The 24,640-nt window shown below is 45.8% G+C and overlaps 1 protein-coding gene across 1 annotated transcript in view; it reads right to left on the reverse strand.

Moving 5' to 3' along the window:
• Nucleotides 1-222: 222 nt before the first annotated feature.
• The window catches only part of KCNK10 (potassium two pore domain channel subfamily K member 10), an 80,572-nt gene continuing 56,154 nt past the window's right edge, over nucleotides 223-24,640 (reverse strand). Inside the window, exons 5-7 of the mRNA XM_039232510.1 lie at nucleotides 9,226-9,412; nucleotides 3,564-3,706; nucleotides 223-1,669 (exon numbers count right to left, since the gene is read on the reverse strand). Coding sequence (XP_039088441.1) covers nucleotides 1,049-1,669; nucleotides 3,564-3,706; nucleotides 9,226-9,412 — 951 coding nt within the window. The 3' untranslated portion in view covers nucleotides 223-1,048. The remainder of the gene's footprint in view (nucleotides 1,670-3,563; nucleotides 3,707-9,225; nucleotides 9,413-24,640) is intronic.

Consider the following 24,640-nt stretch of genomic DNA (forward strand, 5'->3'; position numbering starts at 1 on the left):
AAAAAGCCCTGAGATGGAATGATGCCATGGTCCTCCTTGGTATGTCTCAGACATGCAGGATGTCTATTTTTATAAAAAAAAATTTAGGATCAGCTAGACAGAACAGCAAGCCACTGGCATCATGCAAGGCAATTGTTTTGGTATGTTTTCCCCCTCTTAACAAAAACAACTTAGAACTGAAGTTCCACTAGAAAAGTGAACATGAACATTTCAAAACCAGTTTATTTTTACCACTGCACCCACTGAGGAAAACGCATGATTTTTTGCCCGTAACCATGCAGCAAATGAGGCCGAGTCTTCACAAGTTCACTTTTGTCGTCGTTCGTTGAAGAGACACAATCCCATAGGATTCTGTCATTGGTTAAGGTGGTATTCCACAGTGCGAAGCATTTGTGATTTTTTTTTTCCTTTCGTAATGAGGAAAGCAATTGCACCTTTTAATACGTGTGCTCTGATCTGTTTCCAACAAATTCCACGTGCTCTCGGGTCCCACGGACATTCATTTGGAGCTTAGAAAGAGTAGGTGTGTCCTGAAGGGTTTGTAGCAAAACTCAAGCTTGGAGCAACACACCAAAATGTCAACCCAGACCCTCCCTGCAGCTACTCATTCACACATACCCCATTCTGGTCCCCTCCTGCGTGTGCACGTATCTCTAACAGTAGGTTCAGAAAATGAGACTCCACTTAGGAGACACACCTGTACCTTTCAGAAGGCTGGTCTAAGGAATAGCTGCCCTTTTCTACATGCTGGGGCCAGGTGGCACTGCACAAGGGTGCAAGCACCCTCCCAGACATGCCCTTAACATTTGCGGCCATGATCTCCTGCGTGTGCAAACACTCCCCCAGTGTTCTGCGGTCACTGTCAGAAGTGAAGTCCTTGTTCTTTCATTCCTTTTGGCAGAGCGATCTGTCTCAGTCGTTTATGGCACAGTGAAATATATTCTTCGATGCTATGTAATTTCAGACTAACGAGAAGTCTGTTTAAGGCACGTGTCTCAGGGTGAATATAAAAAACACAACGCCTGGTCAAGCCCAAGGTCCGTAGCATTTAGTTTCTGTCTTCAAGTAATGCGTTGTTCTCGAGTTCCTGGTCTTTGGTGTCCGTGGGGACCATCCCGTTCTCCATGCCTGCCTGCTGCTGGATGCACTCCGTCAGCATGGCCGTGCTGGAGTGGTCCGAGTTACACATCTTCTCCGTCTCCTCCTCCTTCTTCTCTTCATCCAGGGAGTAATTCCGGAAGGTCTTGTAGATTTTGTGAACGTCCTCGGGCAAGGTCTTTTTGAGGTCCTTGTTTTTCCTCTTGGTGAGCTTGGAGGTGGACCCGAACTTGTTGATGATGTTGTCCTCGGAGGCGCCCTGCCCATGTTTGTTGAGCTGCTCCGACCCCTTCAGGCGCAGGTTGTTGGGCCGGTTGTTGATGCTCTCTTGGGATGAGGCCTTGAAGCGGCCCGTGTCCAGGGCGGCGAAGACAGAGCGCTTCTCGGGGGACAGCATGTCCAGCGAGTGGGCCCTCTGGTCCAGGCCCAGGCGCCGGCGCTCCATGCTGCGGATGGTGGCCGCCCGCTGCAACTTGTCATGGATCTCCACGCTGAGCCGTCGCCGCGTCTCCCGGAACTCGGCCGTCACGTTGGCCTTCCACTCAGCTGCGTGGGCTTTGATTTCACCGACCTGGCCAGGAGACAGGAGGGCGACAAGATGAGAACGTCCTCTCCCTGCCTTGGGCCCCCACCCCACCAGTGCCCACAGCCCTGGGAAGTCCCAATGGGCAGGCTGGCTCAAGGGAGACCAGGAGATGGGGGAAGCACACACCCAGGGGAGGGGGTGAGATGCTACTTAAGCCCTAAATACCCATCTCAAATAGGCTCCTGGCTCATGTGACTCGGGGGTAGGGGGCAGGGAGGGCGGTGCATCTGCTGGAGAACCCACCAGGAGCCCAAGATGTGGACGTGGTGACTGAATGGGAGGCTGATCTTTCTGCGGCAGAGATCACTATTTGGAGGTGGACAGGCTTGGGTTCCCATTACACATCCACCTCCTTTTTAGTTGTACGGCCTCATCCCCCAACATAAGTGGGGTAATCATGTCTAGCTCACAGAGCTCTTGGCATTAATGTGACACAGAGAGAGACCTGCCCCCGGGCACAAAGCCGATGTTCAGAGGGTCCTTGGCCTTTCTCTGTTCCCCAGGGCTTCTGTCTGGATACGGTGGCCAACGTGTCCCAGTTAGGCCAGGACTGTCCTGTGTCCTGGTACCCCTGCAGTTCTGGGCTAACCGGGGTCTCTTGCTCACCCTGTATCTGGGCCACACTGGGTTTTGTGCTGTCGGGCTTACTCTGGTTTAAGAAGACCCTCCAGAGCCCCTCGTGACCCAACTTCCCTGGTTATGTTCTGCGAAAGCCCACAGAACCTTCTTCCTCCGGAGTGAAGTTTTTGCATGAGGATCGAAACCAAATCTCTTGGCTTTCATTCGGCAGCTCCAAGACTAATGGCCCCATGTCTTCCTATATAGATGAGCAACTAACTCAGAAGTTTGTATTTTTGCATTGAGGAAAGTCAGTATTGATGTGGTTACTTTCTCTTTCACTATAGCTGATTGTCCGCAGGTCAGTTAGCTCTCTGGGGAATCGGACTGAAGACTGCACTAACAGTGTTTACGTAAGGCAGGAAAATTAACACTTGGGCCCGGGAATTATATGGGAAAGGAAATATTCCCATTCAGCAACTTTCTCCTGGGGCCCTCTGTATAGAATGTCTATCTTCTGGGAAGTGAGCAGACACCCTTAAAGAAGCTGTCCCTCTTTTTATTTCTTTGTTGTTGTTGTTTTTCTACCTTCCATGTTTTGGCTCTTTTCTTGTCTTGCCTTTATCTTTTCTTCTCTTCCGAGAACTACCTGGACATTTTTTTTAACCACAAAATCTCCCCTCCCCTCTTATGTCTTCCTTTTCTTGCCTTTGTTTTCATGGACATTTACATGAGGGAGTAAAGGCTGCGTGCCCTTGGACATAGGGGTATGTCTGTCTCTATAGATCTGATAATCGGGAAGGGATAATGGTGAAACGGACCCTTGTGTTTGCTTCCTCATGGCTGGCCACTATTGAAGGACTTCAGCCTCAGAGAATCAAGAAGGATTCGTAGTATTCTATCGCATTTCCATACAGACCCCAAGACCTGAAAGACAGGCCATCTTTCTCAAGCTTTTTAAAAACTTTCTAAGCCTCTCTCCCACATCTGCACACCAGCCTCTGCTACGCCTATCCCTGCTGACAATCGCTGGGTTGTTTTTTTTTCCCCTTTTCATTTTTTAAAAATAAGCCATTGTTTACTAGTCTTTCCAGGATCTGTGGGCCAGTGAGTCACTAGATGTTCTCACCTGCCGAAAAGGGATCCAGAAATAACTACTATTCTGTTGACCTTGGCTTTCAGGGAATGCTTCAAAAAGAGGAAGCCATAGGGGCCCTCCATTTATTAAGAAGCCCTCATGCCCATAGAAGAGAGACAGGTAATTCTTGACACGAGCTAATCTGATCTCAGGAATGTTCACAGGATTTGGAAGGGGTCCTACCTCTTCTTTTGTCTTTTTAGATAGAACCCGTAGCCAATCTCCGATCATACTGAGGACAGCTGCAAAGTAGGCAAGGCCAACAAGGATCCAAAACCACACGAGGGGCTTATACCACTCCCGGTAATTGATGCCAGCGTTCCCCCCTGAAAACAACCAAACGTTAATTCAACCAGAGTCTAGCATATGGTCTTTGCAGAACAAACATATTCTGGTCCACATGGCAGCATGTCATCTCATCACCATCTGACACTCAGCTGTTAGGCCTGCTATACACAAGAGGTGGCAGGCAAGGGAAAGATGTGTCCCTGCCCTAAAGGAGCCTAACTTACGGCTTACTTTCCTTTCATATACATATATTTTAGAATGAGCACATGCATGAGTAGGGGAGAGGGGCAGAGAGAGAGATTGAGAGGGCTCAATCCCACACCCCAGAGCCAAAATCAAGAATCAGACACTCAACTGACTGAGTCACCCAGGCACCCTGACTTCCTTTGATTCTTGACCACTAACAATAATACCCATAACAAAACCATATCAGGGGCACCTGGATGGCTCCACTGATTAAGCATCAGACTCTTGGTTTCAGCTCAGATCATGATCTCACAGTGCATGAGAGCAAGTCTGCATTGGGCTCCGCACTGACAACATGGAACCTGCTTGGGATTCTCTCTCCCCCACTTTCTCTCTATCCCTCCTCTGCTTGTTCTCTTTCTCTCTCTCTCTCTCTCCCTCCCTCCCTCTGTCTCTCAAAATAAATAAATAAACTTAAAAAAAAAGTCAGTGGCCAACTTGGTCCACTTTTTTTCAACCCAGCCCCGACAATGAAAGACAAGAGTGAGAGGGACAACAGATCAGGCCCAGATGTCAATTTATTTCTTAAACTTCTTTAAAAGGAATAAAAATAGGGGCGCCTGGGTGGCTCAGTCGGTTAAGCATCCAACTTTGGCTCAGGTCATGATCTTACGGTTGATGGGTTCAAGCCCCACATCAGGCTCTGTGTTGACAGCTCAGAGCCTGAAGCCTGCTTCAGATTCTGTGTCTCCCTCCCTCTCCGCCCCTCCCCTGCTCATGCTCTGTCCCTTTCTCTCTCAAAAATAAACATTAAAAAAATTTTAATGTAATAAAAATAAAGGATCAATAATCCCACATGGCTCAGAAACATTTCCTCCTTAACACTTGCATTACGTGCATTTACTAAGAGCAGAGTGGATGTGTGGAAGTGAAATTAGACTCAATGGCATCCTTGAGACTTTGATCCTAGCAGTAGTGATTTCACACTAACTGAGGGATGGTGTTTACATGATGCTAATCCAAAAGGTCAATTAGACTGAGTAATTAGAATCACCTTGCTCGAACTAAAGGCCAGCAATTCCAATCCCTTTATTTTATACGTAGGGATTACAGTAGAAATCTATCAAACCAAATCGGCCAGCTGCCTGATTGCATTGACCAGCTGTTCTGTTGAAAGGACCAGTCATTTATTGCAAATAATTAGCCTATTTCTTCTCACCTTCCTCTGAGCACTGCCAAAGGTAGCCGTGTAAAATAGGCTCCAAGCCCAGCCCCCTCTCCTAAGGAAGTGAAGAAGTTCCATGACGTAGCTGATGTCAGCCTGCCTCTCACTCTGTGACCCACAGTTGGCCAGTGAGGCAGGTGGGCGGCCATTTCTGAGGCAACTGACATGAGCAATGTATGGGTAATTATGGTATTACATGGTGAGTGATTACTAGTCTTGCCCAGAGTGGTGGTTGTAACCTCACCTCACACCACGGAATCCACACTGAGCTCTTGTGGTCTCAGTAATACCTCCTAGAGGCAGCTGGGCAGGCCCTGTGGCCTGTGAGTCCCGTCAGTGGGACCGAACCCCGTCTGCAGTGTAGCCCACAAGGTCTCGAGATCTCAACCGCCGTTGCCGTTTCTTAAAATGAGAATGCCAAACATGGCTGGCGGGCTCTGTGGGAAGCCCCCTTCAGTCTGGTTCAGCTGCCTTTGGTTTTTTTTTTTTTTCCTTTTAGGCAACTCTCCCCCCCTAGTTCTCTCTAAGGCACTATTGGAGTTCTTGCAACAGTGTAAGTGGTTTTTGAGGTTCATTTTTGCACTAGGCCAGAGGACTGTGCAGCTTTCCCCTCAGGGCCGAGAGTGAGGAGTCACCTCAGTGAGTCACCACCACCCGACAAAGACCGTCACTAGGGTGCGCTAGTGAACAACACAAAAGGCACCCTTTGGCGGATTCCTTTTATCAACTGCTTGTCTGGAATTCAGAGCTCTGTGCGTGCTCCCATTCAGAGTTTCCAAACGCTCTGATGTTGCTAGGCTGTCCCGAAGTAAGTCGGCTACTAAAATAAACCAGCACTTAACCCTGCGCGGTGATCAGTGTTCCGATTATATTTCTAGAAGTGATGATGCCATGTTAAAGCTGAGCAACTATCAACTCTTGTTAATGTACCTTTTTTAAATGGTCAGGCATCCTTCCCTATTGCTCCTAGAGTATTCCCCAAAAGGTTGTGACAAACTTCACGCCTTAAAGGCATGCATCTTCAGACCACAATCTATGTAGGGGGGCCTGGTCTGATTGCAGTCAGCACTGTGACTTATAAGAGACACCTGTCCATGGAGACCGAAAGAAAGAAGGCTGTGTAATCAGCAGTAAACAAGGGAATTAAACAAGTGCCAGGCCTGTGGGGGTCATGCCCTTACTAGGTAAGTCAAGTCAAGTGCCAGTACGTGCTAAGTGCTCTCAATCCATGGTGGGTAGTAAGAAGAAATAATGAAATCACTGTCAAGACCCCTTGAAGCACCAGAGTCCCCTCTCATTCTGTCCTTGCCCCTTCCCCACCCCCACCCTCATCCTCCCAGGGAGGAAAAACAAGAGTTGGGCAGCGTTTCCTGATAAGGGAGGTCACTGTGGGCTAAAAGGTAAAGAACATGGATGTCCTTTCTCCTCTCCCATCCACGAGGAAGAGCAGGGACTCACGCCTCCTGTGCATCTACACATCATAATGTTAAACAAATCACACATTTTCTTTCCTGGGTTATCTTGAACGTTTTTACTTAGAACCAACATATGCTAGATCATTTAGATTGGCCAACCGTATTCATCTAGGATCTAAATAAATTAATGCTACCTCTTTCTGACGTTTTTAATGAAGCAGCAAGGCTCTAAAGTTCCATCACATAGGCCAACTGAGAACATTCATGGGCATTAAATCTGGAGCTCATGTATTTCATTTTATTTTTTATTTTTTTTGTTAATCAGTGATGTTTTGTAAAATGGGATTCATATTATTTTACAGATTCATATTCGCCTTTTAATTACCATGAAAGCCTTGATTCAATAATATTAACAAAAGTAGATAGTAGGTGTTTATACATTGGCTCTAATGTGAATAGATTATAATAATTTTGGTTTTATAAGATCATAACGTATAACAGTAAAATGTAAGATATTCAATTATGTTATTGTCAAATGCCATCTTCTTTTTTTAATGGTAAGCTTCCCTGCATTTTCTTACATTGCATAATTATATGTAAACAGATAATTTGGGGGGTGCCTGAGTGGCTCCGAAGGTAAAACGTCTGACTACTGATTTCTGCTCAGGTCATGTTCTCACAGTTCATGAGTTCGAGCCTCACATTGGGCTCCTCACTGACAGTGCAGAGCCTGCTTGGCATCCTTTCTCTCCCTCTCTCTCTGACTCTCTCTCTCTCACTCCCTCTCTCCCTCTCTCATTCCCTCTCTACCTGTCTCAAAAGAAATAAACCAAAAAAATAGATAACCTAAATTCAAATTAAAAATTTGCTGATCACTAAATAAGTAAATAAAAATTTAAATTTTATATTCCAAGGCTCTGCTATCTGTGCCCCAGATTAGCAGAGTAACAGACTGAGTTGAGCAGCTGTTTAGACAGCAGTCTTGTCACAAGTGCCCTGTCACAGACAGTCCAGCAGACAGCCCAGGGCTAACACAGAGCCCCTTGAAGCACAACCCAGTGCAAGCTACGCGCTGGGGGAACTTACAGAAGTTTGTGAAATCGTCCCAACGGGTTCCCTGTGGTTTCTGTCCAGAGCTTCAGGCCTCTGTGCAGATGGCATCAGGTGACTCCTGAACCAAGGCGAGGGGAGGCACAGTGACTGTGCATAAGGAAAGACTGGTGGGGCCCCAGACCCCAGGCTTTTATAACAGTGTTTAATCCTTTTGACTTTGCAATGCATAGTCCTTGGGCAATAAAAAAAGAAGAAAAAATATAAAAACTGCTATTTTTTTTTTTTTTTTTACAAACTGGACTTGTCTTCATCTGCCCTGCTATAACAGCTAGGGGACCCCTACTAGCCTAGAATGAATGTGGAGGCACCCAGGTGCCTTTGAAGAGACTTCAGTTTCCCCTCCAGAATGTCCTGCTTTCCAGATTCCCAGATCACTGTCATTCTGGCGAGCACCACACTCCATGAGGAAATCAAGGCGCTGCCAGGATCATGCACCAAATAAAGGAGGGGGGATCCGTGACCTCAGCCTGCAAACGTCAATGCTGCTGCCTAACCAGGAACTGGTGAATAATGCACACACAGACACACAGACACACACACACCCGCACACACACGCACCACCCAAACAGCGTAGGACAGAGCTGTTTTATCAAAGCGTTCACTTCTCGGAGTACAAAATGATCATTGTCTAACCCCCTAGAACTATTCCTTAGGACAGAGATATCCTAGGACTACCCATTAGGATGGCCTGCTTCTCTCTCTTTGCCTTCCTGCCACACTCTGGGAAGGCCATACTGTAAGAAGCCAGCTCTCATTTCATTTTCAAGCTCTCTGTCCCCGACTGAAATCGATGGTGGTTGTCTTTTGCTTCTATAAATATAGTTCACTGACATTGACTTTTGCAATGAAGCCTATTGCTTCTAAAATATACATTCATGCAGAATCCGTTATAATATTTTACTCCCTTGGGACAGGTCTCAGCTCCTGGTAGTCAACTGAATCTTGTGCCCAGGATAACTTTTGCAGGGACCACAGCCCTCCCCTGGGCAGCATCAGGAAGCCTAACCCAAAGATCGCTGCCGGCTAAGCTCTACACTAATGTCTCCAAAGTTCCATATTTGCCACTTGCTAATACAGCCTTTATCAATTGATTCAAGGAGCTTTAATGCAAATCAGAAGCCCAACATTCAATGAGAAATTCATTTCACTCATGCATAATTCATATGATGATAAGGGCAATGAACATCCTGGGGAGGAAGGGGCTGGCTTTCTTTTCACAGCAGAATCTGCTGCTTTTTACATTACATGGGACCACGGGCTTGAAATAAGTCCATGCACAGCGGCAGTGATATTGAGCTGTTTCCATTTGCTTCTCCCACAATGTCTTTTCTGGTGGTTAAAAACATTTTTTTAATATTTATTTTTGAGAGAGAGAGAGAGATGGAGAGAGAGAGAGAGAAACATAGAACTCAAAGCGGGCACCAGGCTCCTCACTGTCAGCCCAGAGCTAGACAGTTCGGGGCTTGAACTCCCAAACTGTGAGATCCTAACCTGAGCAGAAGGCATATGCTTAACCAACTGAGCCACCCAGGTGACCTCTGGTGGTTTTAAAAAGCACTGTCAACAGAATATTCTCCCCCACTGGGTCCCTGGTGACTGGGATGTCCAGGGTGCTTACCTGCCACAAAATCACCAAAGCCCACGGTGGTGAGAGTGACCACCACAAAGTAAATGGACTCCAGGGCTGTCCACCCCTCGATATATTTGAAAATGACAGCGGGGATCGTCACAAATACAATGCAGCCGGCCAAGATGAACAGGATGGTTGAGATGACCCGGATCTTGGTCTGGCTCACTTGCTTTTTCTGGGAACAGCAAAGGAGAAAGAAAGACAGGCAAGTCAGCTTTATCATCCTGGATTCCGAAGACAGAGAGGCACAGAAAAAATGTATTATGTCAGTGGCTTTTCACCTTTCTTCATCGTGGGCAACTTTGGGGGAACCTGAGAAAGGCTGTGGATTTTTCTCCTAGAAAAATGCATGGACAGAAGTTTTCAGATGCTCTATAGGTGATTCTCAGAGCCCAGGAAGCCTGTTCATGGACCCCCGGGTCAAGAAACAGCTGCCTAGGTCATGCCTTCAATGTCCTTCATGTGGTTCCATGACCACAGCACAAACGCTGATTCTAACTCCCTCACCAGTACAAATAAATCATTCCCCAAGAAGCGCTTGCTGCCATTTCTCATGTGGTATTATTGACCCTCCTCTATGAGGGCACAGGTTTGCAGCTCTTTCCACAGTGGCAGTGATGGACTTGGCACCTAGGCTCCCTTGTATCAAAGGGAATGTGTTGGAGAACAAAACAGCTGGCCTGAGACAGACTAAACTGTTCAGATGACAAGGAAAACCCAGCCACCCCCATACTCATTGGAGACAGACTCCAGCCTCTTCACTGTCCTTCCCTGCTGACATGGTACATTTAGAACATACTTTTCTTTCAAAACCCATGTGTTTGAGAGAGTGCTGTGGTGTGTTTGGACTGTATTATCCACCAGAGACAAAAGTCTTAAGTCAGAATGACAGGGTCATTGTCTAAAATGATAGGAGCTTCATTTCAGGTCAGCTTCTCAAGGAGCCAGTCAAGAGGTAAGAGCATTTAGATTGGGTATTAGACTGACATCACGCAAAGGAATGGTGCCAACAGAGTGTCCAGAGGTGGACTGGAACCATCACCGATATTCCCCTTGAAAGAACTCAAGACAACATTGGCGTTGCCTCGAGATAAATAATCTTTAAAATCTTCTCAAAGCTCCCAGAACTGGCATGTCAATTGTCATCGGGGACCCTAGCACCATAACCCAGCCAAAACCATGTAACACCAGAATGAATGGGTCTTTCTACATCACTTAGATGGATGTTTTACAAAAATATACAACACATAGGGCACTGGATATAGGAAATCCTTACCATGTGTTCTGTTTCCTATTCATTGACTTTGGGTGAATTAGAAGGCAGAGAACCTCAGAGCTCAGAGAGACCTTTGCACTCATACACCTCATTTTACAGATGCAAAACCAGAAGCCAAGAGGGGTTGAGGGACTAGCATAAAATGATTTTGCTAATTAGAGGCATGGCCAAGATTAGAATTCTGATGTGATTAACTTCCAGTCCAGTGCCTACTGATGTAACCAGACCTCAAGTTATTCAACAATTTCCCAGCTCAAAGTCACTGGAGTCCCCCCTTCCAACCTGCTCCCCCATAACAAAATCAACCAGACTAACCCTTGACATGAAGAACAGGTCATCCTGCTTCCCTTCTAGAAAGGAAGACTGAAAAAAAAATTGTTACCATGCGATCTGTCCAGGAATTCCTAAGCTTCAGTTACAAGCAGTGACACCTCTGTCACATCTTCCCGGGAGAGAGACAGTCAAGAGTGTCTTCTAAGATGAGACACTTGGATCAACCATGGAAACGCTAGTCAAGAAAATGACTAGGTTTCCCCTCCTTACATCCCCTCCTCCCCAACTATAGGAGAAACGTTGGTGTTGCTTGTTCACTGGAAATTTCCACTGAAGGGGGGAAATGGCTGCTGTCTGCTCTAATCACACCTCAGAAAACATTCAGCCCCACCTGACTGGGGCCCCAGTATCAGGAACGTTCAGTACGGCAAAATGGAGGACACAGTGCAATCAATAAGAGCAATTAGAGTAGAGAACATATTTTGGCACAAATCTAAGCACGATTTCCGCCCCCGTTCTGGGATCAATATATTCCCTAAAAACACACAAGAACACCTAAAGAAATGGAATCCTTCTTTATGAAAAGCAGTCATGTGTTTTAACTCTCAAAAGGGTACTCAGTATATAAAATGGGAACAGGGAAAAATTATTTGATCCATGCTTTTATATAGTCTCCTCCTCATCTCCCCAGAAAAACCATCCGGGCGGTGGGGGGGGGGGGCGGAGGGAAAGTGATAATTTATTGATATTGTTGAAACTGCAAATGAAAATTCCAAATATTTTTCCATGAAAGTATCATGACCAGATAAATCACTTGAGAACCACGGGAATGTCTTACCCATTTCATGAATTTCCAGATTGGATATTACAGCAGGACTTGGTGAGGGCACAAGGCAGCTGAGTCCCTCTAAGAATACAGGAACTTATTTATTACTGGCCTAGTTTTCTTTATAGACATATATAAAAATCCAAAGCCCAAAAGGAGATTTCGCCATCGATCATTAAATTCATCTAATTGCTGACAACGGGCACATCATTCCCCCGCCACCATAAATTGTCCTCCACAAACACATAACCGAAGTAAAGTGAACTATGTGTCTGAGAGACACTTGTAAAGTCATAAATTAGGATGCGGGCACAGCTGCAATCTACATGAGGCCGGGGTTGGCAAAGGGGGAATGCAAGTATGTGGAAGCTGGGGACATTCTCAGGCTCTCAGAGGTGGGCAGAAGGGACAATGGCACAGGACAGGGTTCGTTCGGTGGCAGAGAGGGAGGTATGTAACAAAGGCTAAATAATGGCATCTTAAATGTATTATCTGTTGCAGAGTTTATCAGCAAGGTAAACATTTCACCACTGCCGAATGCCTGAGCCAGCACGTGTGTTCCTGGGATGCTTCTTCGAGATATCCTACAGTGGTGCTCAGTGAATGCTTGGAGAAGTCATTCAGTGGGGTATTTTAGGGATGTAAGAAGTTAAGTGTGGGGTGTGTGTGTGTGTGTGTGTGTGTGTGTGTGTGTGAAAAGGTGTATGTCCATACTTCACTTTAGGAAGAGGTGTAGGGGCACCTGGGTGGCTCAGTCAGTTAAGCATCCGACTTTGGCTCAGGTCATGATCTCACAGTTCGGGAGTTTTGAGCCCCATAACAGGCTCTTTGCTGTCAGCTCAGAGCCTGGAGCCTGCTTTGAATTCTATGTCTCCTTCTCTCACTGCTGTCCTCTGTGCTCACTTGCACTCTCTCTCTTTCTCAAAAATAAAAAGAAACATTAAAAAAGAAAGGACGAGGTGTGGATGTAAGGTTTTAGCAATATATGTAATTCTGGATACCCATGCTTTTGCTGCCCTCCAGATATCAACATGAAACAAACCATAAACAGTTGCCTTAATTGAACGCTATAGCTTTCGAGATGGAACCACAAATGGTCTTACACACCATCCAGTGATCTTTGGACTTCGTATCCCCATCAGCCCTGCAGCTGTACCCCACCACCTATAAAATGGGGTTTAGAAGCTCAGAGTCTAAGGGCAGACTGTCTGGCACACCTTCCATCCCTACTGCTACATAGCTGGGTGACCTCAGGCAAGTTTCTCAACCTCTCTTCGCATCAGTTTCTTCCTTCATAAAATGGACATAAAAGGATCCACCTCATAGGATTGTTTGGAAGATCAAGTAAGTGCGTAAAAGTCGATCACACCACCTGCTAAGTGCTCAGTGATTGTGAATGATTATCTTGGATGTACAACTTCAAATCTTAGGTGAAAACAGTCCCAGACTTAAAGCTGCCCTTAACTACTGAGGAATGTTCCCTCATATCATTCCTTTGTTTAGCTTCAGGAAGTCACTGTGGGCTTCCTGGACACGTTATCTCCTATAATTACTTCATTTTTAATGAGAAAAAAGGCCTTCATTCTCTCTTGGTTCTTCTGTGTTGGCTCTGGGTTGAGTTCTCAGACAGTCCCGGCTCACAATCTTGAACACTTTTTTATTTGCCTTTCAATTAATTTCCCCCTGGTTCTTCATCAGCCTTGCAAGGCTGCTAAGGATTGAAGATAATGTTCGCGATGTCAGAAGCCAGCTGCAGAGAGACCCTGGGAGATACATACCTTGCTTTCCGAGCCACCGGCCTCCCCACCTCCCCACCGCTTACAGAAGTGAGCTGTGTTTCCACGGAGGGGTTGCTAAGCAAAATCACATTGCTTATTTACCAGCAAGCGCAGCAGCTAGCAAGGAGCTTTGTGAGAGCCCAGCTCTGACTGAGCTAATGTGTTCTTGGGTGAACAAAATTGTTATCTGGGATGAGAGGGTTTGATACAATATTTGGGCAGAAATGATACGATGGGTGTGTGCACATCTGTCCAAATCTTGTTTTCACACTTTGTGGATTAGAATAAATGATGTGTTCTTTCCTTCTTATGCAAATCACATTATGCAAAACGATTTCCTGCCTCCGGCTGGAAGGAACTGAAGGAATTTTCGAAGAACTCAAAACCCACCTCCTGTAGACTTCGCATTTAGTTGTCAGAATTACGTGCGCAATCATTCCAAAGAGCAAAACAAACTTCACAAACAGAGAGCGCGGGAGAGCCAGCTCTAAGAGCGCTCCTTTGAGACGGGGATGTGTGTGCTGACAATCCTGGAAGTGTTTACTTGTTTCAGACCCCAGGGGACTAAGCCACACGTCTAACTCTCATTAAGCAAAATGCCCTTCCTGTGTTGGCTTACACTCGCAATCTTATTTTAGAGAACAAGTATATTTCTATTCATTTGTGGACAGGTCCTTTATTTGATTTTTACCTCTCTAATGCCTGTTCTCCTTTTCACTTTTATGTGATTTCTTAGAATTCTGAGATTAGCAATCCAGGTTGTTGTGTCTGGCTCAGGAAATTGCTTCTTTGTTGTGATGTTTAGCCAGGACATAGGAGATTTTATTTAATAATAAGGATACTGCAATAAAGATCCTAGGACAGGAGCTAGACAGGAAGAGCTCTACTTTACGGTCTGGTTTGGTTTTGTTGAAATGCAAACACATCACCATGGTAATACAATTGAACTGAGAATAATTTCTCAAAATGGAAAGATAATAGGAACTGCCTTTCAAAAGAACTGACTTTATTTTCTGATATTATGTTTTCCACAAAGATTTCTTTTTAAAAGGTCTTGTTCCAACAAATAGTTTCAACATCATAATGAATAACCATGTAGTACCAGCAATTCTATAAACTACAAGGAGAGCTTGTAAACACCATTTGCCTATCATCTGCATGGTAGAGACACTATAAACACACATTAGTGAGAATCATGGAGCCAAGTCTCCATGGAGCCTATGGAAAATGTCCTACTCAAAAGCTGAATACACAAATGTATTTTGTTTCTATTCAGCTCAATATCTGAATTCACACACACACAAAGTTTTATCTAGAATCTGACTGAGCCACACTGCAGCATCTAATGGATTTTTGGCCAGTTCAATGCTCTGCTGGTATCACCATGCAAAGTTTTTAAAAAAGCTTTTGGTGTATATAATTGTTTCTATCACTGAAATGCCAATGTAGGTGCACCTGGGATGGAGGAAAATTAAAACCCACAAATAACAAAAATTCTCAGCTGTTCTACTTCAGGAACACTTTAAGTAAAATCTTTGAAAGTTTTCTGTTCTAAAATTCAGTGGCTTTTAACATTTGGAGATAATATTCAGAACACAAGAGCTTGCACTCAAAATACAACCACTTAATGTATTCAACACATAATTTTTAAGGACCTTTTATATGCCACAGGCTGTTGCAGTTGCAAGGGACACAGCAGTTTAAAGAGAGAGAAAAGTTCCTTCCTCCTGCACACAAAGTCTAGTGGGCAAGGTGGGGTGGGAACCTCAGAGTCTTTGGCTGAGAGCAGTCTTTGTGGCGCTGTCCATGGTGTCCTGGCCTGGCGCAGGTGTTGAAGGCAAAGTATAAGTACCTAATGACATCCCACTGATCAATATCACCTGGGAGGGAAGACAGACCTATTCTGTAGCTCTGGTGATGTGGAATACAAACGTGTGCCAACTGTAATGGGTAACCTTTGGATCTCTGTTAGTTAAGCATTCAGAAACTGTATCCTCGGGATTGGAACAACACACAGGCAATCACACCAATATAGGAAACACCCACATGTGACCTTGGCTGAAGAATGGCCCTTCTCTTCCATTGAGGTTTGGAAAGCAAGCCCATGGAAAGGAGAGGAGGATGGACACCCCTCCTGATAAACCACCTCTACAGAATAACTCCTGGCAACATTGATCAATGCCCCACTAGCTGCTCACCTATCCAAATTCTATTTACTTTATCCAGACTTCAGCAGCACAGTGAACAATGCCTCTACCCCAAAATACTCTCCCACCATTATAAGTACAAACATACGATACTAATACTGCAGTAACAGTGCTACAGACACCTGAAGCCATCTCACTCTTCTCCTCCCCTGGCTAACAAGGGTTCAAGGTCAAGCAGTCCACAATAGCCAAAGCAACAAGATCTCACCCCAATGCTTCTTTCTTGAGCAGCCTTCCCCCCCTCCACCCGCCACCCCTCCACCCATGCCCTCTCTCCAGCCTTACTCTGACCCAGGAATTGAGCACTCTGCCTCTTCTTCTCCCTTCCTTTTGAGAACACACTGCCCTCAAAAAGTGACCTTGTGATCTCCTGTCTAATCCTGGGACTGTTATTAAGAACCCCATCTTTCTATAGATTCAAGCCACATTCTCCAGTGTTGAGAAAATACAGTAATACTCTGCTTTAGTGCATCATCTCCTTTGTCCTACTTCTCAGTCAGTTCATACCTTGGGTGGGAAGGAGGGGACACTATTTATTACGCTCCTTCAAAGACCCCCAACATCTCAATTCTCCTCCCTGCAGTCCTTCAGTACCATGGGTTTTTATGTTAGCGATCACTCAATAATCATCATACAATGAAGGGGAGAAAGAGGTCAGACTGTGTCCAGTGGGCAAGTTCTCCTCAATGGAAAGGAGTTCCCTTGTTTAGACTACAGCCCCTACCAAGGAGGAGCACAGGTAATGAAAGCAGAAAGGAAAGAGATTACAATGGATATCCTACTGGGCAGCCTGTCCCGGAAGGAGATGAGGTATTGGGGAAGTCAGTAAGGAGAGCCAGGCCCTGGCTGGGGCTCTTGGAAGAACAGGAACCCTGCACAGGGATGAGACAGGCTGGGGGTTGGAGCTGGGGGACAACGGTCATAATGGAGCCACATAACGCACTGAGTAAAGTAAAAGGCTCACAGCGGATCATCAAGGAGCCCTTGACTCTTCCTCATGCTTCCTGGCCATCTCTGAGCCAGGTTGCTGTTCCCTGGAACCAGCATCCAAGTGTACTCAGGAAGTGTGGGAGAGAAGAAAGCCTTTATATGCCCCCTCCCTCCATTCGCAGGTGTGAGTGACCCAGAGAGCAGACATTTGTGAGCTTCTGGTGGGCCACCCACAGTGCCTGTCTCTATGCCCTGGAATCACGGAAAGTGACAAAGAGGCATGCATTTTCTGTGGCTTAATATTTATCCTGCCCACTAGAAGATTTGAAGAAAGCCCCCAAATCAGCCAGAGCTAGGTCAATACCTTTAAAATGCACGTGTGTGTTATTGAGTCTTTCTAGAGAAAGACTTTTTAAAAATTTTTTAAAGTTTATTTTTGAGAGACAGAGTGTGAGCAGGGGAGGGGCAGAGAGACAGGGAGACACAGAATCTGAAGCAGGCTCCAGGCTCTGAGCTGTCAGCACAGAGCCCGACGTGGGGCTCAAACTCACGAGCTGTGAGATCATGACCTGAGCCAAAGTCAGCCGCCCAACCGACTGAGCTGCCCAGGCACCCCCCTCTAGAGAAAGACTTTTTAATGAAAGCACACAGGGATATTTATTGTCATATAACTATAGAGATGAAATAGGCATTAAGAAATTATATGGGGCAACGATGTGGGAACTAGAAGAAAAAAGACAATGAAAAGCAAGAAAAAAATAAGTCTATGAGAAGGATGAGCACATTTGGGAAAAAGACTTGGGAGTACAGAAAGCAGAAATGAAACAATGGTTTGAGGGCCTAGAATTTTCCTGGAGGTACAAGAAGTCTTTCCAGACAAGTTTGCACCAAATTGCTTGGGAAATAGAAAGAAAATGGAGAGAAGACAGAAAGAAATATGCATGCACTTTCTAGTTAGACTGGAAACAGAGGAGCTTAAGAAAGAATGAAACAGAAAGTCAAGAAATAAATAGAAAGAAAGAAAGAAATCCTGGGGCATCTGGGTGGCTCAGTCAGTTAAGTGTCTGACTTCAGCTCAGGTCCTGATCTCACAGTTCATGAGTTTAAAAACGCCCCATGTTGGGCTCTGTGCTGATAGCTCAGAGTCTGATGCCCGCTTCAGATTCTGTGTCTCAATTTCTCTCTCTCTCTCTCTCTCTCTCTGCTTCTCCCCTGCTTGTGCTTTGTCTTTTTCTCACTCTCTCTCAAAAATAAATAAACATTAAAAAAAATTTAAGAAATAAATCCTAAACTGAGAAATCCTGCATCGAGAGAAATTGATAGAAACATCCAGATCGGACAAAATTTCTTCAGCAGAATATTTTCCAAGCTGTGAATAAAGCTGAATTCAATAACTTTTCTACTCTTTCATTCAATAAATATTTATTGTGCACCTACTGAGCTCAATTCATTGATGAGCAAAACAGAAGAGCACTCCCCTTAGTACAGAAGCTAGAGAATGCCACGTGCTCACTTTCCCAGCCTCCCCACTGCAAGGATACAAGCATGTAGCTCAGGCTTCTCCGACCAGGGAGAAAGAAGTCAGACTCTGAACCAGACACCAGTGAGACAGATGTGACAGACTTGGTCTTGGAGGATCTCTTCTATGGTTTTCTGTGTGTTTTCCTCTCTCTGGTATCTCAAAGGCTATTCCTAAGTGAGGAGCAAAGATTCCCAGAGGCATGCCAACTTTTTCCTTTTTTCTTTTTCCTTTTTTAAGTTTATTTGTTTATTTTGAGAGAGAGAGCAAGTAGGGTAGGAGCAGAGAGCAGGCGGGGTGGGAGTGGGGGGGTGGGGACAGAACCCCAGGCAGGCTCCGCACTGTCGGTGCAGAGCCCAATGCGGGGCTCGAACTCACAAGCTGTGAGGTCATGACCTGAGCTGAAATCAAGAGTCAGACACTTAACACAGGTGCCCCCAAACCACTTTTTTTTCCTCCCACAGACTAGATAAGACTGTCTCAAAGACAGAGGGAAGGCAGAACGGCCACTCAGCCTGGAGAGGAAAGAAGGGCAGAAGGGAAGGCATCTTGCCAGGGTCTCCTAAGCAGCATTAGCAGAACCTACAGTCTGAAGGGCCAGGGGTGGAGAGGAGGGGGTTAGGTGTAGAGCCCTCCTCTAGTGTGGGCATGACTACCTTAGCTCCTGTGCTCAGCCTGCCTCGCAAGACTCTTTGGCTCCCCCACAGTCTCCTGAACAGGGACTGGGGGACATGGACACTATACAGGGCAGACACATGTGGAAAGAACCTTGCCCCCAGTCAAGGTGGAACCGGACAGCATTAGACAGAAGCTTCCATGGGGGCAGGGAGGTGGCAGGCAGCAGTGGACACACCATCAGTGTTCCATGGGACCATGTGGGTTCCATCCTGGGGTCGGTGGGCACAGTGATGATATGGCACCTCATTTTCAGGGTGGTCACAAGGGTGGTTGTAGCAGCAGCATCTAGGGCCCGGAATCATTGGGGTGAGTGGGGCCAGATGCTATCTGTGCCAGTGAGAAACGGAACCAGCTTCTTCCGGAACCAGTACTGTGGCATGATTTGGGTCACTGCTCTTAGCTAGGTACCTCCCAAGTCTGGGTCTCTATCCATCCCAGGGATTCAGCTAACAGATATCCTTTAAAATTTTGTTTTCTTTTCTCCTTAAATAATCCAAAGTTTGTTTCTCCCGAGTCAGCTCAGCAGCTTGCCTGCAATGGCCTCTCCAGGAGGTCAGGGTAAGCTGGCGTTAGCTACTTGCAGGCAGGTCAGAGACATGGCCCCACATGGTCCCCGTGACAGGCACAAAATACTGACCTCCAAGATCAGCCCGAACCATAACCTGACGCGGTATAACAATGTCTCCAACATTCCTAAGTCTTCAGAAAAGTCTTCTTAGAAATGTTAGTGGGAATGTAAACTGGTACAGCCCCTCTGGAAAACAGTGTGGAGGTTCCTCAAAAAATTAACAGTAGAACTCCCCTATGACCCAGCAATAGCACTGCTAGGAATTTACTCAAGGGATACAGGAGTGCTGATGCACAGGGGCACATATACCCCAATGTTCATAGCAGCACTCTCAACAATAGCCAAAACATGGAAAGAGCCTAAGTGTCATAAACTGACAAATGTATCAGGAAGATGTGGTTCATCTATACGATGGAATACTACATGGCAATGAGAAAGAATGAAATCTGGCCATGTATAGCAACATGAATGGAACTTGAAGGTGTTATGCTGAGCAAAGTAAGTCAGGCAGAGAAGGACAAATACCATATGTTTGCATGTATAGGAGGATTAGGAGGTACCTAACGGAGGACCATTGGGGAGAAGAAGGGGGGAAATAGTGGGGGAGAGGGAGGGAGGCAAACCATGAGAGACTCTTGAATGCCGAGAACAAACTGAGGGCTGATGGGGGTGGGGGAGAGAGGGGAGATGGGCATGGAGGAGGGCATTTGTTGGGATGAGTACTGGGTGTTATATGGAAACCAACTTGAAAATAAACTATTAAAAAAAAAAAAAAGAAATGACAGCTGGTTTCAGCTGTAGTGTGGGAAGGGCCACAAGCACTCCTGGGATGCAGAGTTAGAGAAAGGGCGGTATCTGACTCATCCCGTCGGCCAGCCAGCTGCAGCGGAGAGTCTGGTTCCTGCGGATGGAGGCCAGCAACACTGTCAAGAGAGGTGCCTGCTTAGGGCAGAGACCGGTGACCCAGAGATGTTAACGGGGAAGACACAGGCTGCAGACACGGGGACACATGAGTGACAGTCCCTGCAGGTGTCAGAGGGCAGAAGATCTTGGGAAGGGGAGCCACATGCCAGTGGAGTGGCTGGCATTTGGGCAAAAGATGCAAAGAGAAAGATTAAGAAGCACAATTATCGACATGTTAATGGCAGATCTCTTCGGGCGATGGGTTTTCACAGGATTTTACTTTCTTCTTTGTACTGTTTGCCAAAGTCTCTACAGTGGCCAAATACCCTTTGTCGTCTTTGTAATGAAGGAAAAGGGAAGGGGGGAGCTGGGAGAGAGAGGTAAGGAGGAGAAAAGGGACAGAGGCAAGGAACTGCTCCTGAATGCTGCGTGGCTCCCTTGGGAAATAGCACAAATATCCTTAGCAATCTTTTTTTCTTTTGGGAAAGAGATGATGGCCATGCCCTTGAGGGAAAACTAGAAGAGAGGAGGAGCCGATACTCCCCAAAGTAAAGTAAAGTAAAGAGATGGGTCTTGTCTAAGCCTTCAGAATCCCAGGCTCATGTCCCTGCAGTGGCCATGGTAGCCGTGACGACAGTGGTAGCCAAGAGGACGTGGCCTTGCTCCAAGGCGACAACTGCATCCTGCCCTGCCACCATCTCTTCCCACAGAACATGGCAACCCCCTTACCGAGCACAAGTGCCAGGGAGCCCCACTGTTGGCAAGCATCTGGGTCCCTCTGCGTCTTGCCTGTGATTCCAGTTATTTTTGCAGCTTACTCTCTGAAGAGACAGAATCCCGCTTCATGTGTCTGTGCCTTTTTTTTAATGTTTTATTTATTTTTAAGAGAGAGGGTGAGCAGGGGAGGGGCAGAGAGAGACTGCGGAGGTGGGGGGTGGCGCAGGGACAGAGGATTCAAAGCGGGCTCCATGCTGACAGCAGTGAGCCCAATGCGGGGCTCAAACTCATGAACCATGAGATCATGACCTGAGCCCAAGTCGGATGCTCAACTGACGGAGCCACCCAGGTGCCTCTTTGCTTCTGTGCTTTTTAAAGGTGATTCAGTCTGCTGGGATAGTCTTCCTCTTCCCCTTTTCATGCTCATCAAACTCCTGTTGGCTCCTCGAAACACAAATCCACCATTGCCTCCTTCAGGAAGCCCTCTGCCTTCTGTCTAGTTACCTGTCCTCCCTCTGGCTGTCTCTGTTCCTTGCACATTCCCCAGTCAATGGACCCACTCATCCTGCACTGCTGTCTACCCACATGTGTGTCTCCCCCATCTTTGTATTAAATGTGCAACGTGTTTCTCTACACTTGCTCCTCTTTTTTAGCACCTAGAGAAAATAGAGGAGTAATCATTTAAGGTAAACTAACCTACAAAAGACATACATGAAAACTGTCCATCCAGCAACAGATAAACTGTCAGGATTTTGTAACACAGAACGCGAGTAATATGATCCACTTCAGAGAGGCCCAGGCAAGGGACATACACACAGGCACACAGGACACGTTTGGGGAATGGAACTGGATATTTAGAGCACGGGAGCTGCATGAAGGAGAGAGTCCTGGCTTTTGAATGTAGCCATTTACACAAGAATAGAAATTATATGCAAGGGTCCCCAAAGCTACACAGGAGCTCCCTGGAAGTTTGTTTATTTTTTTTAAAGATTTTATTTATTTTTTTAAATTTTTTAATGTTTTTATTTATTTCTGAGAGAGAGAGACAGCATGAGCAGTGGAGGGTCAGAGAGAGAGGGAGACACAGAATCCAAAGCAGGCTCCAGGCTCTGAGCTGTCAGCACAGAGCCTGACGCAGGGATCGAACCCATAAGTCAAACTCGGACTCGGACGCTTAACCGACTGAGCCACCCAGGTGCCCCAGTTTGTTTATTTTCTTAACAACCTCATTTCGATTGTAACCCCCTAGGAGGTGACAAGTAAATCTGAGAGGGTATTTATGGTCGTCACAAGGATCTCAGGGGCATTCCAGGCATGCCGTGGGAGGGGGCAAGAAGGTTCAGACGCCCTGTACAAGAGTTAGTGTCACCAACCAGACAATAATCCCAAATTTACTGTGAGTTTTGACTATCCCGTGGGGAAAAATTCATGTTTATAATTACCTGAGCTGAGAACTTAACTCTCTTTTACATGCAAACACACACACAAACACACACACACCATTTTTTTTTGCATAGTTTCAATATAGGCTGAATTTTACAAGGATATGACTCCAATTGATGTAAATAGGAAGAAGGCTGAACCTTGGCCAGTTGGAACCCTGCCAAGGTCTGTTCTCCATTTTGGAAAAGCACATCCATGGGGGGACATCCCTTGTGGCATCTTAGTCACCAGTAGGACACGCCTGAACTGACCCACATTTGGAACTACTGCATTCCACACACAGATGCAAGGGTCTCGATGCTTCCCTGGGTCCCCTAGGGTTTCATGACCAAGCGCCTATTACCGAAGCATATTATTCTATTGTAAGTGAACTACCTTTTATCTCTCCTTTATATTGTAGCTAGAAAATACTACTGAAATTTTCAAAATTATATGCATAGAGGAGTTGCACAATCTAGGAGATTTATTTCAATGTGGTAAGTGGGCACTAATGAATACTTGCTATAAAAGACGGTGTGGGGGGGCGCCTGGGTGGCTCAGTCAGTTGAGCATCCGACTTCGGCTCAGGTCATGATCTCACGGTTCGTGGGTTTGAGCCCCGAGTCAGGCTCTGTGCTGACAGATAGCTCGGAGCCTGGAGCCTGCTTCAGATTCTGAATCTCCCTCTCTCTCTGACCTTCTCCTTCTCACGCTGTCTATCTCTCTCTCAGAAATAAATAAAACATTAAAAAATTTTTTAAAAAAAGACGGTATTGGGTATTACAGGGTTGATAATGACTGCATAAAAGTAAACCGTATATTGTATTCAAGGCTGCGTTGGAAAGTCTGGCGAATTATACTTACACATATTGCCTAATGGGATCAAAACCCCCGGCACATAAATAGCCGGGACATGCAGTGTGCAGTAAGCATGATCAGAGGACCACTCTCCTACTGGACCACCCTTTCACCAAAGTAACCGCACTTCAAAGATAGACTGGGGCATTGTTGTTGTTTTCCAGTGACATTTATTTGTATATAACACTATTTTTGGTTTCAAGGTCATTTTCCGTATCAAAATGTAAGCTGATGCTCACCATTCATTCACCAATTCATCAGGTACGGACTAAGTGCACTCTGGGTTCCAGTCCCTGGGCTAGAGACGGGGCCTCCCAAAGCTCTCGGGCCGATGGGGAAGGCAGGCATGGAGCATGTAGCTCCAGTGCAGAGAGAGGAGTGCTATTCTGGGGGGTGGGCAAGGTGCTATAGGAGTACAGGGTGCTGACCTCGTTTTGGAGTCAGAAAAACCTCCCTGAAGAACTGACATTTACCCTTGGAGCTGGAGGGTGACAGGGCCTGTCCAAAGCACCATAAATACCCCATGCAAAACTCGGAAGAGGAGACCATGACACATTCAGTGCAGACACAGGCCCTCTGAATTTCCCCCGTGGAAATTCATCCCCTAAACACAACCACCAAGGATCTCACTCCAAGAAAGAATGTTCATTGTAAATTCTTTCTTTACTTTTGATATGAATTTTTCACAAAGTATGGTTAGTGAATTCACCGGTTTGTTTCCATAATAATGAGAAAAAAAATTGGATTCAAGACATTTTAGAAATATTATTAAACTGAAGGCATGTGATCATTTTTAAAAAAATAGAAAAGAGATGGGAAGCAATGTGCCCATTTTTCAGGCAGGGGGCAATCTCATCAACCCTCAAACTCCGCTATAAAGGCTCCCAGAAGCAGGTGTCACATGTTTATAGGGCCATCTGGACAAGTGCTCTTCCCTGGAGAAGAGGTTGACAAGCCTCCAAAGAAAGGTGGAAGAGAAATATACCTCATAGAAATACAGAATCAAAGGGCTAAGGGCAACTGAGACTTTTTTTAAAAAAGCAGCAGAGGAAAGAAGCAAACAACGACGTTAGAAAAAGGACGCAAGCCAAAGAAGGTGGCAATAGCATTGCAAGAACACCATATGGCATTTATATGCCTGCATTTTATTTTAAATGTTGATATTTGCTTTCTTGTTAGCTTTGATGACAATTCTGGTACAGTGCTCCGTAAAATTCATTTTTTAAGAAAATCACACAGCAACTCTCTGTACTCTATCCTTAAAATCATATATAAATTCCTTTTTTTTAAACTGCGTGCACTATATCCCTGTTGCTAATCATCTAAACTGAACTGTAAAGCCGTGTTACATTAGAAGGGAAAGCGCTGTGCACCGATATGCGATGCCCAACACATGTCTTTGTGCCTACTCAGCAGGAAGAGGGAACCGGGGGTGGGGGTGGGGAGAA

This window comes from Hyaena hyaena, unplaced genomic scaffold, assembly GCF_003009895.1.
Source record: "Hyaena hyaena isolate Hyena2069 unplaced genomic scaffold, ASM300989v1 scaffold_67, whole genome shotgun sequence".
Lineage (NCBI taxonomy): Eukaryota > Metazoa > Chordata > Mammalia > Carnivora > Hyaenidae > Hyaena > Hyaena hyaena.